This window comes from Lonchura striata, chromosome 21 (genome assembly GCF_050655825.1).
Source record: "Lonchura striata isolate lonStrDom1 chromosome 21, ASM5065582v1, whole genome shotgun sequence".
In the NCBI taxonomy this organism is placed as follows: Eukaryota; Metazoa; Chordata; class Aves; order Passeriformes; family Estrildidae; genus Lonchura; species Lonchura striata.
In genome coordinates, this window is record NC_140723.1 from 2,972,993 (window position 1) to 2,992,669 (window position 19,677).

The following is a 19,677-nucleotide window of genomic DNA, read 5'->3' on the forward strand; positions in this document are numbered from 1 at the left end:
CCCCTCAGGGATTGCAGCAGGTGGTTCCTGCTCGAAGGAAACCACAATTAGGGTCAACTCTCAAGCTTCCAGAAAGACCTGCCATTGCTTTCTGAGGTTTGCAGATGCTGGGTTCTGTTGAGTGGTAAGTTTTTGATAAGTTAAGGAAAATTTAAAGAACAGCCTCATAAGGCTGTCTCTCAGATATCACAGAAGCCAAGAAAAGCACTGAATGAAGACAGAGAGACTGAGTTATTCCTAGAGCCATCACAGATCCTTTTTTCCCCCATTTTTTATGAAACTGGTCTATATTTGAAGAAATAGGGAGTCTGTCACATATTTCAAAATGTAAATGGCACAAAAGGAAGGTCTAGCAGAATTCTGAATTTATAGAGATAGAATACATAAAAAATTATCCCAAATACAGAAGTAAAATTTGTGAGTTAAAATCACTTTGTGGTGATGCATTTCAGTATCAGGTGTCTTTTCTGAATGTCTTTCAACCTGTCTTGCATTCCTGTGCCCATTTTGCTTTGGATTCTTGGGTTCTTAGAGGGGTTTTCCTAGAAGGAGTAATCATATTGATGGATGGCTTTCATCCCAACCTCCCTTAATCTCCCTCTCTGTGTTTATGCCCCATGGCCCTGAACAGATGGTCAAGCACTGAAAGACCTTTAAATGTAAAGGGTTTATGACCTTACTTCGATTAAGTGTGTAGGGACATTTTCTTGTACGAGTTGGTGGTTGGAGACAAGGTGACCTTAGAGCACCATTTATTGTCTTAAAATCTTAATTTTATGCTGACATTTTTCTATAACTGATAAAATTTGTTTATAACAGCTTTGCAAGGAAAAGACTTCAACAGCTCAAATCATAAAGCCTGTTGTCACTTAATTAAAATAATTGCATCATTTTTTCCCAGATGAGCTCAAGAGAACTAAACATCATGGCAGGAGGCAGAGTAATTGTCATTAAATTAGTGCTGTTGTTGCTAATGGGTCCCCATTCCACAAACACTCCTTCAACTGAATGAAATAATTTAAGGGATTTCACAATTGGTTCATTTTAATAATGGGACTTTCTAAACAGTTTTGGGAAGCCCTGGGAATGTTCATGGTTGTGGTTGCCTAAAGCAGCTATCCCAGGGCTTGCCCACTGTGAATTCCAGTATGGAAAGGAGCACCAGGAAAATGTGACGTTACAGCCTCTCCCAGAGGAATCAGTGCCTTGCCAGGGCATGGATACTGAAACCAGGTGGATTTCAGACAAGCTAAATAACTTGCTGAATATGCTCTGAGCCAGTGCACAAATGTTACACGTGGAGGCCTGGTGGGTGAGACACAGAGGCCACGGAATAACCTGAATTCCACTCGAAGCAGGCAAGATGTGCAGTGTTAATCTCGAGGGGGGATTACTGTGCTTAGAGGTGCTGTCCAGATGGTCGGGCAGGCTCTGCCTGTGCCCATGGCAGAGGTCGGCACGGTGGGGCTGGGCTGGAATTAGGGAAAAGGCAGCTTATGCACAGCTGGGATAAGGTTGTGGCCCCAGAGCAGGTGCTCTGGACTTTCTGAGCCAAAACCATCTGAAAGTGATTGATTTAGCCAGTTCTTGAGAGAGCTAATACAGAAGTTTTTAGTTGAAAGGCAAAAATAGAAAATGTAACCGCGAATGTCTTTTTCCCATCAGCATCTGCTCCTCAAATCCCTCTTCTTGGGAAGAGCCCACACTAAAAACAATGGGCAGCTGTTGTATACAGACAGAGCTGTGAAAAAGCAGAGCGCATTGGAAACACAAAGGCAAAAGTCTCCAGCAGAGAGAAGAGAAACTGCAGCTGAGCTGGCTGCTCTGCCTGCCCAGTTCATGCTGCTTTTGCCCTCTTGGAAGCAGCATTTCTGGGGGAAAGGGAAGAAACATAAATCACTTGTTTAAAAGTAGTAAATGAGCATCATTCACCTTGGGTTCTTCAAGTCCAGTCATCTCCTGCTGCTTGTGTTTGTGCCCATGTATGTGGGGGTTTTGAACCTTTACTGCAGCTGAGAGTATTCCTGACTTGTATTTAGTGTCGTGCACTTTAAAGGGATGTTTTTGCTTTTGGTATTTCAGAATCATCTTTGCATTTAGTGGTTCAGAAGGTGGTAACAGGATGGCTAACTCCTATGAAGACCTTGGGCTGGGGTAGCTAAGATGTATCTGGAAATGGAGTTTCTGCAGGTTTTTTTTTCAGGTTTTTTTGACTGGTGAAAGTGCAACAGGGAGGGTAAAAGTAAATGAGAGAGAGAAGTATGCCAGAAGGCACTGATATCTTCTGTTTCCTCTTTGTATTTTATGATTGTGTTGTTGGATGCCAATAATTTTCTTGTGATTCTACAGCATTAGAAGCAAGATTTCCATGGGTGGGAAGTGGGAAATGGGAGCAGCTCAGTGTTTTAGAATCAGCCTCTTGTGACGAGGTCAGTTTGTTAATCTGGTAACTGGGTCTGTAGTGTGTTCATGCAAAGGTAAAGGGAGTGCATGGCTGGGAAGTCACAGGTCTAATCCTGGTGGATTTGCAGGTCAGATACACTGCCAGCTCTGTAACATTTAATGTCTTTGGCAGTCAGGATATTGAAATTTCTAGTTTTGGTTTTTGTACTTTGAGGGCTGCAGCTGGTTCCCTATGTGTTACATAACTGTTCACACTTTTTCCATCCCTCAGCAGTCAAGTGAATCCCTCCATCCTGAAGAATTGCATTAATGACAAACTCGTTTGTCTCAGGAGGATCTCCATCCTGTTCCCTTTTCTCCATCTTCCAAACCATATGTGTGTTGTGCTCCTGTGTCTTCCTCAAGATGTTCTTTCTGTGGGATGGAGTCTGGTTCCTCTGGCACTCTCGAAGTGACTTTCTTCCTCTGCAAGACTTTGACATTCCAGCATTGTTCAAGTGTTCTGAGTTCCATTTTTAGCTAAGCCACAAGCCAGCCTGGAGACTCAGACAATGTTGGTTTTAAAATCTATTTCGTGGCATGAAAATCCTTTGTTACACTCAGACAATAATAAGTTCCTGAAGTGCTGTGGAAAGAAGTCTTTAATCTCCCTGTTGGGTCAGGTGAGCAAGATTGCTCTGAGGATGTCAAGAGAGGCAAGAATAGAAACCCATTTCAGTAGGCTTAGATCCTAAGTCCTCAGCTCAGTGTGCTTAAGAGTTGGGAGAGGGATTGTGTCCAATTTAACCCTTTGTTATTCCCTGTTGCTCTTCCATGCTGTTATCCAGTATCCAGCATAATAAATGGAGGAGCCTTCTAAAATATTTTAATTTTACTCTTTTTCCATGAGGATTTTCTTAGGAGGCCTGAAGGGGTGTATGGATAGTGAACTGAAATAATTTAAATTAAACCTTCTCTGTATACTCTTAGGATTAAAAATCTATCTTTAACTTGAATATTGTAATAGTTCTTTTCCAGTGCTATAAATCATTGGCATTTCTCTCTACTCAAATAAAATCAAATCCACATTTGAAGCCCTGCATTTGCAGAATTCTAATTATGAACCATGAAACCAATATCTTGAGCAATGCTGCAATGGGAATTACATTTCACTTTTCTCCTCTTTTCTCCTTGTCCCCAGGTTGATAACACATAAATGGTGAATGCAGACTCTAGGATGTCCTGGCAGAATTGATATTTGAATTTTGAAAGGAGTACCTTTAGCCACTGTGCCAGCCACTGATTCTGTTGCATGTACAGTGTGGAAAACTGCAAGGAAACCTGTTTAGTACTGCAAGAGGGGGGAAAAGGAGCTAAACAGCTGCAATGCTTTTGGTTTATGCAGAAGTTTGCCTTAACTCTGGCTCCTTGTAATTGAGAGCCTCAGAGTTTAGTTCTGTCTCCTTCCCTGTGAGGTACAGCAGTGACATTCTCACCATTGAGGGTGGTATTTCTAAAGCACGGACATTATACAAAGATGTCTGAGGGTTTATTTGAGGAATTCAGAGGTGATAGAGAAGGCAATGAAACTCACAGGCCCCAGCTCTCATCCTGGCCCAGGCTTCACGTGAAGAAAGGATTAGGATCTTTAGAACAAAGTTTCCTTTGTTCTTCCCTTCAGGGCAGAGTTTTCTGCAGGATGCATATATCCTTCTGAGCATTTTGCAGGAGAAGTTGTTCTTTCCCTGATGACAGTTTGCAGTCATCTCACTAAATTGCTCTTGAAAGATGCCTTAGGAGGGTGGAAGGCTGTGGTTGAAATGTTTGAATAAACAGTGGCAAGAGTGTTCATAGCATCACTGCTTCCTGTGGTGGAGACCCAGTTTGGTTCTAGTTTGGAATTAATCTGTGGTTAAATTCTGAGTCAAGCCCAGTATAAGAACTCTGGGCATTGGTGGTGAAATAAACAACTTGTAATTGAGAGTGAATCATCTCCAGAATTAACTACTCCAAAGCTTTTTTCAAACTGTGAAAGGAAGAGTAGGAAGCACTTAATGAATGTGTTTTTAAATGGGCAATTTGTGTTTAGCTCATCAGGGTAGAAGCATATGAGGCTCCTTGTACAGATCACAGATGGCAAGAGAGATTGTCTATTGTACTTAAAACTTAGTGTAGCTTAAGTGGTTGTCATAACCTAAGTGACACATTTCTGTGTTTGGAGTTCAATGGGTGCATTTCAAATGGGACGAAGTAGTGACTTAGTGCTTTTTAAAAATTAATCCTCACCTGCTTTTATCTGTCAGTCCTGGAGCCCCCTCAGTGCTCTTGGTTCTGTTACAGCAGCTCTGGGCACAGGAACTGCTTGGTTTGCCCTAAGCAAGATCTTCTATGGCTATGTCAGCTTGCAAAGACACCCCTAAATACAGTGTGAGATGGACAGATACTGGGGAAGAAGGAGAAGAAGGAAGAGGAGAAGATGATGAAGAAGAGAGGCAGAAGAAGAATTATTTGAAACCTTTTTTTTTTTTTTTCACGTGTCACCTAAATCCCTTGACTGGATAGGGCAGGAGCACGGCTTTAGGATTAGTGCCTACGATGGATTTAGGATTTGAAGCAAACATGTGTTGCTGTGTTTCCATCGTATCTAGTTTTTGCTGCCTAGAGAGAAATATTCTTTCTTTTATCAGAAATGCCCATTAAAATAGTGAGGAGAACCTTTGGAGAAGAGAAGAAGACCATCACAATGATATTTTGAAGAGCTGTATGAGAAGAAAATGTGATTATTCTCTTTTTTTCCAGCCCTGGAAAGAGACTGAAGAGCTTATGCATGTGGGCAGATCTACAGTGAAAGGCAAGGGTGGCTCAGGAGGGCAGAGAGGGGAATGGATTGTGCTGTTAACTGTGCATTATTTACTGCAGGGGATGTTGTTGGTTGGTTTTGAAGAGCAGGTAGAGCCCCCGAAAGAGTGAGACCTGCAAATCTGTTTGTAACCAAAGAAAGGGAAGGGTTTTCTCCCTGTGGGAATCGCTGTCAGGAGGAGGAAGTGGTGGAGGAGCCAACAACTATAAATTGCTGTAATGTCTTGATGGTGCCAAGCAGTTGGGAAAGTACCAAAGGAAAAAGAAAATCAGCAGGAGGAAAAGAATATCATCGGGAGGCCTTGCTGTCCAGAAATGGTTTCATCTACATGCCAGATTGCCTCATGCTCCATCATGTGTCTTCTTTAAAAGCTTGAACTGAAGCCCACCCAATCCTCCAAAGTAGTCACAGGTACATCACAATAAAAATTATTCTTTTGGGATTTTGATGTTCTAAATCTGGACTGTGAATGAGGCTTAAATTAGCTGAGAAACTGTTCTGAAACAACCTGAAAAATGCCAATGGATTTTGGAAATTAATGGCTGTTTTCTATTTTTCTGATAATATTTTTATTCTGTTACATGGAGAATGTGTACTACAGATATTTGATACCTCCTAAGGCCATCATTGCTTGTTTCCAGTCCAGATCAGATATGGATATCTCAAAATCTCCCTTGCTTCAAAATAAGTTCTCAGTGGCCCGTCTGGCTGAAGACTTTTTCTGGGTTGGTGGCAGCATCGTCGCTTCTCCGAGATGGAAAATCGGCCACTTTGGTAAGGTGCTGAATCCCTGCATCCAGTGAAGTGGTGACACCTTTAAATCTTTCATGTTGAAATCTTAGTTAGTGGCACCTTTGTGTAGCAGCAGCGTGGGGAGCAGAAAAGAAGGAAGGTGAGGCAGCCCTGGTCTGATGCTGCTTGGTTGGTAGTGCAGTTCTTTTTGTCTTCAGCAAGCCCCCACTTATAATTTCATTATTGATTTATGTTTTTCAGGACAAGTTAGAGCAAAGTTATACATTTTGACACTTGCTGAGCCTTTTAAATATTCTGTTGCATAGACTCTGTCTCCTTCTCCTTACCCACAGCACGACAGTTTTGCTATCTGCCAGTATTGTACACACCTTAACTCTTTAATTTTATTTGTAGTTTAGAGATTTAAAAAGGAGTATTTGGAATTATCTCTGCTGTCTTCATCCACACCAGGTCACTGGACTGTCTAGAGGCTTTTCTGAATACAGATACACAAAACTCAAGCTTCACTGGCTTTGTGAGAAGATCCCCTTTGGGTGCTCACAGCAGCCTTTCGTTTAAATAGCTAATAAACCCAGCAAACCTAATTAGACATGGCCAGAGAAAACAGATGTTCTAGTAAAAACACTTTAATAGCAATCTTCTTGAGCCACTTCTGCATGGCCAGTGAGGAAATCTGCAGCCTGACCAGAACCACCCATTCCTTGGAGCACTTTTTGTCCTGTTTGTCTGTCAGCTTCATTGATCAAAGACTTTTTTTAGCAAGAAAGTTGGACACATAGATAGCTTAGCAACTACTGGGAATTTTTGCAGAGGAGAGGAGAAACACCATCCTACTCTGCTTCTGTATTTCCCTGGATGCTGGTGGCTGATGGAGGGGTGGAGAACTGACAGCCTGACCTCAAATCAAGCCCCTAATTTCCACAGGATTAAGAACATCTCTTCTCCCATTAACATCTCATTTATTAAGTGCTTTAAGGACCAGTCTTCCATCATCTCTTGTACACAGTAAACACTGTCCCAACCATTGCTGGCAGAATTATAGAGAAATGTTCTTTTCCAAAGACACTTCCAGATTTTTTTGGCCAATGAGCAGAACAGTAGAAGTCCTGGACTTCAGTGAAGCTTGAGCCACTGAGAGGCAACAAGGGGGAGAAAGCTGAGCTAGGAAGAAGATGGTTGGTTTAAAAGGTGAGAAGGACATGTTCATTGGGCTGGAGGGATGCAAAATGAAACAAAGGAAGTTTAATTAGTTTGGATGTGATCTGGTGTTTAACTAGATCCAATGTAGTGATGTGGCTGAGGCTGGTGTACCTGGGCCAGGAACACCACAGCCAGTTCATAGGCAGGACTGGCAAAATATCTTCTGGACTGTTCAGCTGGACAGAATTCCCAACACACTGAGCTGGATATATTATGTACTTGGATATATTGCATATTTTATATAATTATACTGATATATTGATTTTAAAAAAGATTTTATCCCTCCTGTCTAGAAAGAAAGTGAAATTCCTGGCAGGAATAGTTGGAGCCAGTCAGCTCTTTGGTTTACATATTGATGAGCCACTTATAGCTGTGAAACCATTTCCAGTGAGACTAAAAAAATGGGGCAGTCATTATGTCTTCAATGGATTGGCAGTGCTGAATGTGTGACAAGTGTGGGAGTCCTCTGTTTGTGTGTGGGAAAGCTGTTTTGGTTTGGTGATATTTTAAGGGGATATTTCTTGCCCTTCTGGTGCACGTGTGCTGGGGGGTTTCTCTGGGCTCACAAACATCTTCTGGAGGCCCTGGAGAGAAAAAAGCTGCTGGAATCTGTTCTCCTCTCCTGCTGTTGTTTAGGAGGGTGGTTGTTGTGAGGCACACAATTAGGATTCATCCCTCCAGGATCTGTTCATGGGCAGAACTCAGCAGAGGAGTTTGGTGCTCCCTGCTCGCTGTCCCTAAGCCTGCCTGGGGCAGAGTGCAACACAACCTGGGGCTGCCTTGAGCCCAGGGCTGGGAATCTTCTGACAAAGCTGGTCCCTGTACAAAAATACTCAATGACTCAATCTCCTGACTTCTTTTCATCCCCACATGCTAAAATACACCCACACCTTCACATATTTATATCAAAATCAGACTCCTAAAAGACAATAATGCTACTGAACCATAAATAATTGATTTGCAGACACTAGAACATCTTTCTAACAATAGGCACAGTATTGGTCTCCTTTCCCCGCCTTGTTTCAGGACAAATTGCAGGGTTTATGCTTTGTGTAGTTTTGCTATTTATTATTACTTTGTGTAGTAAATATAAATGTTATTAAGAAGCATGAGAAATCACTGTGAGTCTTTTTGCTGCATCAGTCCAGTGTGGAACTGGGTGTTCCATATTTCTATTCCCTGCTCTGCTCTGCTCCGACAGTGCTCTGTGCTGCAGGATACAGAGATCCATCTTCTCTCCACAATTTTTTGTTCAGATGCAAATTGAGGCAACTCATTAGATCAGCAGAGAGCTGAACATAAGCTGAATTCTGAAAAAAAAAAAACTAATGAAGTGAAAAACAGAAAAGCTGTAATTCAGCCTTAATTGAAGATAGTTAAGAGCTATTTCTTCAAAAACCTGATTCATTGCAAGACTGGAGGATTTTTATCTGAAGTATAGGAATGAATCCTTAAAGAAGAAATGTGAACAATGGCAAGGAGAAGCAGTTCTACTTCTCAGCAGTGTGCCCTTTTCACTTACATGCTGTGAGAGACTTCAGGAGAAACATATCATTTTCTGTTTGATATAAGCACCACTAGGATCTCTTTTTTCTTTTTTTTTTTTTTTCCTTTTTTTTTTTTTTCCTTTTTTTTTTTCTTTTTCTTCCAGTCTCTGTAGTGCTCTAAACTTTCAGTCCCACGAGGGAGGGTGTGTGTGGGAGTGCCACACACAGGGAGAGGTGTGGGGGTGTCCCTGCTCCATGTCCTGGCCCTTGCCTGGTGCCCCCAGCAAACAGTCTGCATTCCATTTGGAGTTTTCCTTCCCACTGCATTGCCAGGATCCAGAAAAGCTGCTCTCACACAGCAAGGGAGGGATTTCTTGTGCCCTCCTTTCCCTGTGTCACCAGCCCCAGAAAGATGGCAACACTGAAATATTTGGGATGCTCATGGATCACTGGAGCTCAGTCCAGATGAGCTGGAACTGCAGCAGGCAGCTGTGAGGTGCTCAGGGTGGCTTTGGGTGAGAAATCCTGCAACAAAATAAACAGCAGCATTGAAAAAGCGATCCAAGGATGCTTATTAAAATGTTAACAGCAGGGAACATGTTCCTGCTTCATGCAAAAGCAAAGTAAATGTGTGTTGCAGAAAGTGTGGTTTTATTTTGGTACTTCTTCATTGTGTTCTGCTTTGTAACAGGTGTGATCTTTGATACTTTTTCCATTTCTACTCTTCTGATTTCTTTCAATAATATTATTACTGCTATAATTCCCAATGAAGAAGTTGGAAATTCAATGTGATTTGAAGTGTGTGCTGATTTAGTGTTCAGAGAAATTCTTTTATTAGCTATTTTGGCTGATTTTTTTTTTTTCAAAAACCCCATAAGCCTTGTGAAATGAAAATAACTTCAAGCTTCCTGTAATTATTATTTCAGTAAATCTGAGAAATATTTATCTTCTTCTGAATCAGAATGAAAGCAGATATTGAAAAAATTGAGTGTCTGGGAGAGGGTTGGGCTGAGTTTGGTTTTAATGTTGCAGTGGATGTTTCTGGCACAGCACTTGCCTTTATGGTGATACCTGCTGAATATTGATTTTCTCTAAAGACATCTCTGACTGAAGACAAGGGTCCAGCTTTAAGAAGTAAAATGTTACACGAGGGATTATCTTGCTCTCAATTCCACACCTTCTCTCCATGAATATTTTATTAACATGGACAATGAACTCTACAGAATTGTGCCTTCAAATTAAAATTTTCTTGTACCACAGCGTTCTGCTTTCAAATGAATCTATTTTGCTGAACCTTTTCCAGTGTGAATTAATTGACTTTATCTGAACATGAGCTCTAAAGCACAGGGACATCAAAGCTTTTTCCCATTTCTTTTTACCTACCTTGCTTTTGCATTTGCCTGAGAGGTGGACTTAAATCACCCCAAGGAGTTGTGTTGGTGTTGATGCATTTTGGAACACATGGAATCAGTGTTTTCATTTGGACACTGTTTCATCTTTAATCTTGATGGCAGAAGATTGATAAAAGAAAGCTGACCTCAGAATTTCCTTGCATTTATTTCTGAACTAGAATGTGTAGTTCATGTATTAATTTTCATTCTGCAATCCAGAATCTCAGTAGTAATTTTCACTTCTCATCTCTAGGGCTGAAAAAAAAAAAAAGAATGTTGAACACAGTAATAGTTTTAATTTTACTTAAACAGATCAGGCAGAAAGTCAGAGGAAAATCAGGTCACAGGCTCTGCTCTGTCATCAGGGGAAATAAATGGGAGACTTGGCATAAAATGTGAGTCTGCATTTATTCCTGGGACAGAGCCAGCCGCTCACAGTTGGATTGAAGTTGTTGAGCTTAGTCCTTGCAGCAGCTGGATTTCAGAAGGCCCCAACCTGGCTCCCAGGGGCTTCCAGTGCCAGAGCCCTGGTTTGGCAGCAGCTCCCCAGGAAAGGGCAGGATCCCTGCAGAGGCAGAGCAGACCCTTGGAGGGAGCTTCTCCCAACACTTGTGGCTTTTAAGGCTGCACTGTCTGGGATTCTGCCAAACCCACAGGAATGGAACAGGTCTTGAGGCCCAGAGGCAAAGTACAACACAGATGAGAGGTCTCCTGCTAGGAAAATGTGGGTTTGGGGGATTTGGGAGATGAAAAGTTTGTGAGGTTCTTGCTAAGCAAATCTATAGGATCAGTGACTTAATCCATAGAAGCAGTGGGACCTTGCTGGCCAAGGATTCCAGTTTCCAGGTGAAATTTCATCCTGTGTCCCACACAAGGTTTACATTATATTGTCAGAGCTCAGATTTGAGATGGTCTTGAGAAAGGTACATACCTTGAGCTGGTTCCAACATGTGATCATTTCTTATAAATTAATATGGGAATCAAAACTTTCACATTTACAGGTAAGTCCACAGTCACCAAGAATCTTTCTGACTTTTTGATATTAGTCAGACACTACAGGAAACCTTGTCCTTTGATTCGAACTGTTCATTTGGCAGCTGCTTGATGTGTTTTCTTCCTGAAAAGGCAATTCCAAAGGGAGCAAGGTCTGGCTCACTGCTCTCTCTTCATTCCTCTCCTCAGTGGAACGATGTATGAGCTCCATGCAGGCGGGCACCCAGATGATCAAACTCCGAGGTGGCTCCAAGGGGCTGGTCCGCTTCTACTACTTGGATGACCACAGGTCCTGCATTCGCTGGAGACCCTCTCGGAAGAATGAGAAAGCCAAAAGTGAGTGTCAGCCACAGAACCTCCCCTCTGACCCCTCCTGGGGCCTTGTCCTCTTGTAAACAAAGGAGAATGAAGGGTCTGGCTCAATGAGAGGTGTTGTGTAGCAGCGTGGGGTTTAGATGGTGGATGCTGTTACTTATTTCCCAGTAAGCATCTCCCGTGGAAAAGCTGCTTGGATAAGCATTGAGGGAAAGCAGTCAAGTCCACACACACCACACTCACCATGGCTAGCTCAGCCAAGAGAGGCAGATGGGCCTTTTGTATGATAAATTCCAGAGAAGGTTTACTCCACCACTCTGAAGGCAAATCAGGGACAAAATACATGAGCATGTGTTGTGCACAGATTTAAGAATGGGGTCAGTGGCCAAAGACCTGAGGGTACAGGGGTTGTGCATCTGTAGGGAGGATGAGGGATGAATAACTGGGGTGGGCAGGGTCAACTGGCCAACGTAGGAAGCAATCTACATTCGATTGGCAATAATGCTGCAGAGCACCATGGGGGAAGTCCTCTCCTTTAGCCTCGGTGGGGAAAACTCTCCCTTCTTCCAAGGCAAGGCCCTGGGGATTTCCCTGAAGGGTTCAAATGATTCCACGGTGTTGTACTTGACTTTAAAGGACAGTAAATGATTTAATGATGGGTAATTTATGAAGCTGAAGTTGCTGCAGGTTGTGCAGGTTGTAGGGGTATAGGGTGGTGTAAATGAGTCGGAAGCAGCCCCTGTGTGAGATGGGGCCTTGCAGAGTGAGGTTTGGGCGCTCTCTCTCTGGGATTTCTCTGGGCATGCTCACAGCCATTTCTGAGCTGCACTTGTGTCCTGCAGTTTCCATCGACTCCATCCAGGAGGTGTGTGAGGGGAAGCAGTCGGAGATCTTCCAGCGCTATGCCGACGGCAGCTTCGACCCCAACTGCTGCTTCAGCATCTACTACGGGGACCACATGGAGTCCCTGGACCTGGTGTCCTCCAGCGCCGAGGAGGCACGGACCTGGATCACAGGGCTGAAGTACCTGATGGCAGGCATCAGTGACGAGGACAGCCTCTCCAAACGCCAAAGGACCAGAGACCAATATCCTTCCTGTGCTGCCTGGGAGCTTTCCCAGCACTGAGAGCTGTGCAGAAGCTCAGGATTCCTTACAGTATTTGCTTTGCTACAAGTAAGAACTAGGCTCAGAGTTTCAGAGCAGTTCCCACTGTACTCCCTGTTTCCAGAGGCAGAGTTCCTGAAGAGGATTGTTCTGGGCAAGATTTGTTGATGAGTGTCTGCAGTGGACTGAAAAACACACGATAGATTCTTCAGTCTCACTCCCAGTGAAAAACCATCCATTTAATTTGGTGATGTAACACTGAGATTCACTCAGAAGCTTTTCTTCTTATCAAATAGCCACAGAGCACATGTGGCATGTTGAACACAGCGAGTCTAGAAGCTGACATGAGGTCTGAACTAACATGAGAAGCGTTAGCTATTAGCTTGACCTTTTATTCCCAGTCTCATTTGCAGTGTTTCCTAATGTGAAAAAAATCATATAGCCATGATGTTCAGTAACATCCTTCAATATTTTGTGCTGTTCCTTAACTCCTGTTCAATGTGGTTGAAGCAGACATTTGATGAGGCAGATAAAAATGGGGACGGCAGTCTGAGTATTAGTGAAGTGCTCCAGCTCATGCACAAACTGAATGTGAACCTACCCCGACAGAAAGTCAAACAAATGTTTAAGGTAAGAATTTTTTTTTCCTGAAAAACAAGGATTTAACATGAAATCCAGTAGGAGTGATAGCAAATATTTCAGCAGCTGGTTTGTTTCCACTCTACTGAGAGATACTACACAGTCCATTTGGTAAATTGGAAAAAGCTCCAGAAACACATCACAGATAAATTGTTATGCACAGAAAAAGGCAACACACCAGGTACCTTCTGGTGTTACATAACATGAAAACACACAGCACCAAAATTGTTCTTTTGGTATACCTTTTTGATCAGAAACTCAGTCTTGTTTCCCCCTCCAAATATGTTCTCTCTAACAAATATAGTATCCAATATCCTATGATAGCTGGTACTAATAAAATACCTAGCATGCAAACTTCTGTATCTGCCAGATTTTTGCACTGCTGAGAGCTATTTGTTTGACATTGCATTCTGCTGACCTTGGCCCAATTTAGTCAGCAACAATGGAGATGTGTAGCTTTTGTTATCACAAAGTCCCTGCAGGGACCAGCAAGCCTTTATGTGAAATCCCTGATGATTTTTTCTTTACTTGCAAAATTAGTATTCTTCCAGATCTTATTAGTTTATGGGCATGGATTTAACAGATATCCTCTCAAATCCTGGATATAAAATTAATTTCAAGATGACTTGGGCTCCAATGATCTTCTGAAGATGTGAGTGGGTAATTCTGCCAGACACACACGTATTGTTGGAGGGGAACTTGGCTTCACTTGACTGCCATAGACAGAAGAAATCCTTCAGCAGGGTTCCCTGTGGAACAATTAAACCTTCAAAGTTGTTTTTGGCATGGATGTATCCATGGGAGAGGTTCAAAGCTGTGCAGAGGATTCCTGTGACAAGGCTGATAGATCAGTCAGTTCTAGCAGCCACATCATGCAGCTTCAACCTGCGTTTAATTCCAGTGCTTCACTCTCATGCAGGGGTTTGTTTGTTTAGAATTGGTGCAGGCAGTTGGGTTTCTGATTTTCATTGCTGTGTACTGCAGGAGGCTGACACAGATGACAACCAGGGCACGCTGGACTTTGAGGAGTTCTGTGCCTTCTACAAGATGATGTCGACGCGGCGCGATCTGTACCTGCTGATGCTCACCTACAGCAACCACAAGGATTACCTGGACACAGATGACCTGAAACGCTTCTTGGAGACTGAACAGAAGGTAGGCCCAAGCCAGGAGCAGAATTCCAGCTGCATGCCTTCCTGCTTGCCATTGGGAATGACTTCCCTTTTAAAAGGGGTGGGGACTTAGATGCTGTGCATGTGAAAAAGAGACAGATGTCTCTTGATTTTCATCTAGGACTGTTTCTTGAATCTTCTTCCTCTCACTACCTTTTTGCCCTGTAGGCTCTTTTGATGTGCCCCTAAATATAATCTCTAGAATTGCTTTCTTTTTTCATGAGTTCCCCTTGAAGAATCCCATCAGCATCTCTTTGTTCCCAATAATCAGTACCTTGGAGCAAATCTGGTGTTCCTGGCTCTGCATATGACCTAGTGCACAGCCCATGATGAAACTCTGAATTACTTTGTCACACTATCTCAGTGTGTAAACTGGAAGATTATCTTTCAAAGAGCAGTTGAGAGGATGATTAATGTATAGGAGAGTTTTTGAAACACATTGTAGTACCTAAGAAATGTTTTCTGAGTGATTTAAGTCCAGTGCTGCAGGAACAAGTCCTTTGACTCAGCTTTGCCCTTTTCATCTCATGTTCTCCTCTGAAGCTTCATGCCTGTGAGTCATAAATGTCCATGATTTTCAGTCATTGTCCATAAAAGGAATGAATAAAAAATCCACCTCTCTGGCAATTATCTTCTTAGATAAATGGGGTGTGTTTCCATTGCATTGGTCAATTGATCCTCCAGATGGTGAGGGGAAAATGAGCACTCACCACAGGACAGAAATCAACTCAGCTAATTACTGATGTGGCCAAATCCTGCCTGGGGGGCTTCTCTCCCTTGCCACCCTTTCTCATACAACAAGGACAGGGAAAACATCTTTAGTCCATTCCAGAAAAACCTGGTGTTCCACAGCTTTATCTTTCAAACCCAGTATCGTCAATGTTCAAATCCAGAGTTAGAGGGTTTTGTCTTCTTCTTTTACTTTTATTTATTAGGTTTTAAATTACCCCCAGAAAAGGCATTGATCTTGTAGCAGATGTACTGGTGGTTTCATTTTCCCCCAGGCAAAGATTCTGTGTTCTCAAATTGATGGTCACTTTATTGCACTCTGATGACAAGGGCTGTGTTTTCATGTACAGCATCTAATAGAAAGGATTTGCTGGACCACTCAGGACAGGAATGTTAAATAATATCAGGACAATACAGATACATCAACAGTTAATAGCAGGAGTATTAATTGTGTTAAAATTAAGTTACTAAAACACTGCATTATGTCAAAAATGTTACAGCTCAACATTAATATCCCTGGTTTCATAAATGACAACATTTACAGACGTATATTTCCCTTTGTATTTTTTTTTTCAGTTGAGAATGCAGAGCAACCTTGAAGTTAGCAGATTTCCTGAGAATGTTATGTCCTGTTTCTGTTTCCCTGCTACTAACAGATTTTTCTGTCTGCTGCATAAAGATGAGCCATTTTCTTGTTTTATTTGAAAGTAAAAAACCCTTTGATAATGCAAACTAATCCTCTAATCCTACAAGAGAAGAAATCCCATTGGTTTGTGGCAAAGCTCGTTCTGTTTGGGTGCTCCAACAACAGATCTGACCTACAAAGCAGAACTCTGTCATCAGGCAGCTGCCAACAGCACAGAAACTTTTCACAGAGCAATCCCCTTCTGATCTGACCTGACACTGATTGACAGGAGTGAGAATCCCACTGGGGAACTGGAAATCCTGAATCCCACTGTGGATAATCTGCCCAGTTGTCGGACTGGAGATGGAGAGAGCTCAGAGAAGCTGTGATTAATAGTTAACACTGCATTTTTGCTGCTTTTACAGATGACAAATGTGACTAAAGAACATTGCCTGGAAATCATCAGCAAGTTTGAGCCATGCCCGGAGAACAAGAAGGAGGGAGCCCTGGGAATTGATGGTGAGCTGGCTGGTGCAGCTTTTGTGGGGAAAAGGGAACTGTCTCAATGCTCAGGAGAATATAGCTGCTGCTTGCAGAATATATAGATGTAGAATTTTGTCATGTTGTATAGAGTATGTTTCCAGTCTTTTTGCTTTTTTTTTTTTAAATATCTACCATTTACCGAGGAACCTAAAAAAAGTCAGATCTCTTTGGAGGAGTTTTGAAAGGTACATATCAGGATGAAGCAGCAGTCATTGAAAGTCATCTGGAACTGGAGGTGTCTCTATTTGTGCTTTTGGAAAATACAGTTGAATTTAGTTGCATCATTCCTGCAGGTATTTTTGGAAATCATTTAAATCTTAATATAAGAGGAGTGATGTGATCCAGAGTAAATGTCTGAGTGGGATGATAGATGAAATTGGTCCTGCCTTCCTGACCTTTGCTGCTGAAGCCTTCTCTCTAAATATATCAGTGCTGTACCACCAGGCTGGTAGCTGTTATTTTGGGGGCTGACTGTAAGTCCTTTCCCCTAAATAGTAAATCTTCAGCCAGATCTTATTCACCCCAAGAAGGGAGTGCATTCCTGAGGAATTAGGTTCTGTTCAAAAGTTCTTGGACGTTTAGAAAATCAGTCTTGTCCATTTCTGTGGGTGTGTTGTCATCCTGAAAAGTGGCAGAACAGAAGTTGTTTGGTTTCCTGAAGGAAGAAGTGGGTAGTTTCTGGTACAATGTGTAAGGTGGTTGCTTAGGATGGGTCAAGGTCTGTTCTACTTCCAGACTAAATTTTCAATTTATTTTAAAGCTTATGCTAATGCCAGTGAGGGAGCAGATGACATTCTTTTCATTTTCTGGTCTTTACAGACAGTTGCAGTCACATAAATAATGAATAAGCAAGTTCATTATCTTGCCTTCCTCATACCTAAAAAAGTAAGAGTAGGCTTTTCAAACTACTGTAAGTTTCCATAGAGAAAAACAATAACAACAACTAAATCTATACAATTGCTTTGCCTCAGAATGGATGCTAAAACATTAGAGAATTTATGTGTTAGGATGAGAAAGAGTCCAGCATGGTGACATTCTGCTGGTGTCTGCTCCTGATCAGGGGGAAGCAGAAGGTGAGGTCCTTTGGAGACAACTGGAAAAAGCTTTGTGACCTTAACCCCTCCAGTAACTTGCTGCAAGTGCAACAGAACAGAACAGACCTAATCTAGACCTTAATTAATGCAGGACATTTCTGGTAACATCCAAACAGAAGTGACTGAGGGGCTGGCAGGGGCACACTGCTGGGCTGGTGCTGATAAAAGAGGAAGAGCTGCTTAAAAATCATAAATCTGTGCCTGTATGTACATCATGTATGAACATGTGTGTGCACATACACACAGGAGCTATTCCTCTCTTGTCTGTGTGGAGCTGAGACTTTAAATGTCTCCTGTCTCCCAGAAAACAAGTCCAGTGCTTCCCTGAGGACTGAAATGCAGCAGCCATGGAAGCTGAAGCTGCCTGTTCATTCCTCAGACTGGTACAGCCCAGGCAGAGCATCCTGCCCACGCTTGGCTGCACCTCAGTAGTAGTGAAATAATAATACAGTGTCCTTTGTCCTTTCCTATTCATTCCTGTGCCTGTCCTCAGCTGTGCTGGCTTTTGTCATGGAGCACCTTGGAGTGGCCTGTGACTTTGGGCTCATTCACAGTCTCTAAAGAAACCCTTTACCTTTGTCTGCTGCTCAAAGGGACACAGTGCCAGGGCACCTTCCCTGAGTGTGACCACTGCAGTCCTGTGGGACACACTGCCGACAGCACCTTCCTTCTTTCCTCTTTCTTCCTTGTAGGATTGATAAAACCAATTGGTGTGAACTCATAACAACCACCATGCCATCATATTTCAACAAGAGCTTAAAGCAAACAATGATTTTGTTGGAGCAGCTGCCCTCCCAGTGCTGGGTGGAATTAATCTTGCAGCAGCTGATTGGTTTGCAGGAAGAACTGATTACCTGCCACCAGTGTTTTTGGCTGTGTGTTTGCTGACACACTCTGTGCTCTATCCATTTTCCACAGTGGCTGCTCTGCCGTGGTTCATCTTTTGTTTTCACCCTGACTCTATCACTGATTTGCTCATTGATCATGCTATGTGCTCCAAGAGACTTCAATATTCAGCTGGGCTGAATTGAATTCCCTGGCACTGTGTCCAAGTGTATTGTTCAAAATGTTTTGGCTGCTATTTGTGTGTTTATCAGCTCTTTTCCTTTAATAAAATTTTCATCAAATACCAAATGTACAGCCTAGAAGGACCATCATAAAGGTGACATTTTCTCTTGTCACAGTCAAAATGTGTTAAGACCTTTGGAAGTTTGGCAGGATTTTTACACGGGCACTGGTTTATTTATGGAATGAGGGAAATGTCAGGAGAATTAAAAGTCTCGATGCAGAAACCTATTGACCAAAGGCATCATCACTGTCAGCAAAGCCAGGGTGTGAATGGGAATTTGAGTCTTTCCTTGGTGGTGAAAGAAAGACCTTTGGGGGATGTTTGAAGTGGAAGTTACAGTGTTTCATGTCAGTCTGAATTGTGAAAGTGTCTGTGATATGTGCACAAATGTCTGCTGGAGGTCTGAGAGCAGCAATTTCACACAAATATAAAATCATAACTTGCTAAAACTTTGCTTCTGAACAAGGCAGAAGCAAAGGTTTGTGGTGTCATATCCAAATTAGAGAATGTAGCTTGTACAAGCCAATACGTACTGTCATTATTCTGGGTTTTTGGGGAAAATAATGAAAGAGGAGAGAAGAGTATTTCCTGTTAGGCCATCAAAAGCTGTCTCTATGCAGCCCAATACTGTATATCTTACAAGATTTCACTGAGGAGCAACTTCAGATCTCTGGAGGCTTTTATCTGCCTTGTGACCCAAGATCCTAGCAGAATCTTTTGACACAAGCTGTAAGCCTAAGAGGTTTGGACAAAATAGACATATTTCTACAGGAAAGGCAGAGCAGGAAAACATACAAAGCAATGAGAAAAGCAATAATTGCACTTGGTTATGGTGACGATTTGGGTGTGGTGGTGCTATTTCTTTATCTTAAGTGGCCTGCGAATGTCGGGATGCATTTTAGGCTGTTTTTAGGAAGGTTACAGCAACAAAAAGGATGAAACTCTATTATTTACAGTGTTGCTTGTTGACAGGTTTCACCAATTACATGCGGAGCCCATCGGGGGACATATTTAACCCAGAACATTACCAAGTGAACCAGGACATGAGCTACCCTCTGAGTCACTATTTCATTACCTCTTCACACAACACCTACCTCATGGGAGATCAGCTGATGTCCCAGTCCAGGGTGGACATGTATGCATGGGTGCTACAGTCTGGCTGTCGCTGCGTGGAAGGTAAAGAGCAAAAAGGAGCTGTTTGTGGGCTCTGTAGTCTTGTTTCTCCTCTCTGAAGAAAGATTTGTGACTTCTGCAGAAGGCATGGTAACTGGGGAGAGGAAAAAGCCTAGGAAAATGCATTTTCCTTTCATAAAGAACAAC

The 19,677-nt window shown here is 42.5% G+C and overlaps 1 protein-coding gene across 5 annotated transcripts in view; it reads left to right on the plus strand.

Annotated features, from left to right (window-relative positions):
- Positions 1-19,677, plus strand: part of PLCH2 (phospholipase C eta 2) — a 78,553-nt gene that overhangs the window by 37,284 nt on the left and 21,592 nt on the right. For all 5 annotated transcript variants that reach the window (XM_085558797.1, XM_085558798.1, XM_085558799.1 and 2 more), the window contains 6 exons: positions 11,256-11,402; positions 12,224-12,467; positions 12,987-13,116; positions 14,110-14,280; positions 16,077-16,170; positions 19,330-19,533. In XM_085558797.1, coding sequence (XP_085414923.1) covers positions 11,256-11,402; positions 12,224-12,467; positions 12,987-13,116; positions 14,110-14,280; positions 16,077-16,170; positions 19,330-19,533 — 990 coding nt within the window. The remainder of the gene's footprint in view (positions 1-11,255; positions 11,403-12,223; positions 12,468-12,986; positions 13,117-14,109; positions 14,281-16,076; positions 16,171-19,329; positions 19,534-19,677) is intronic.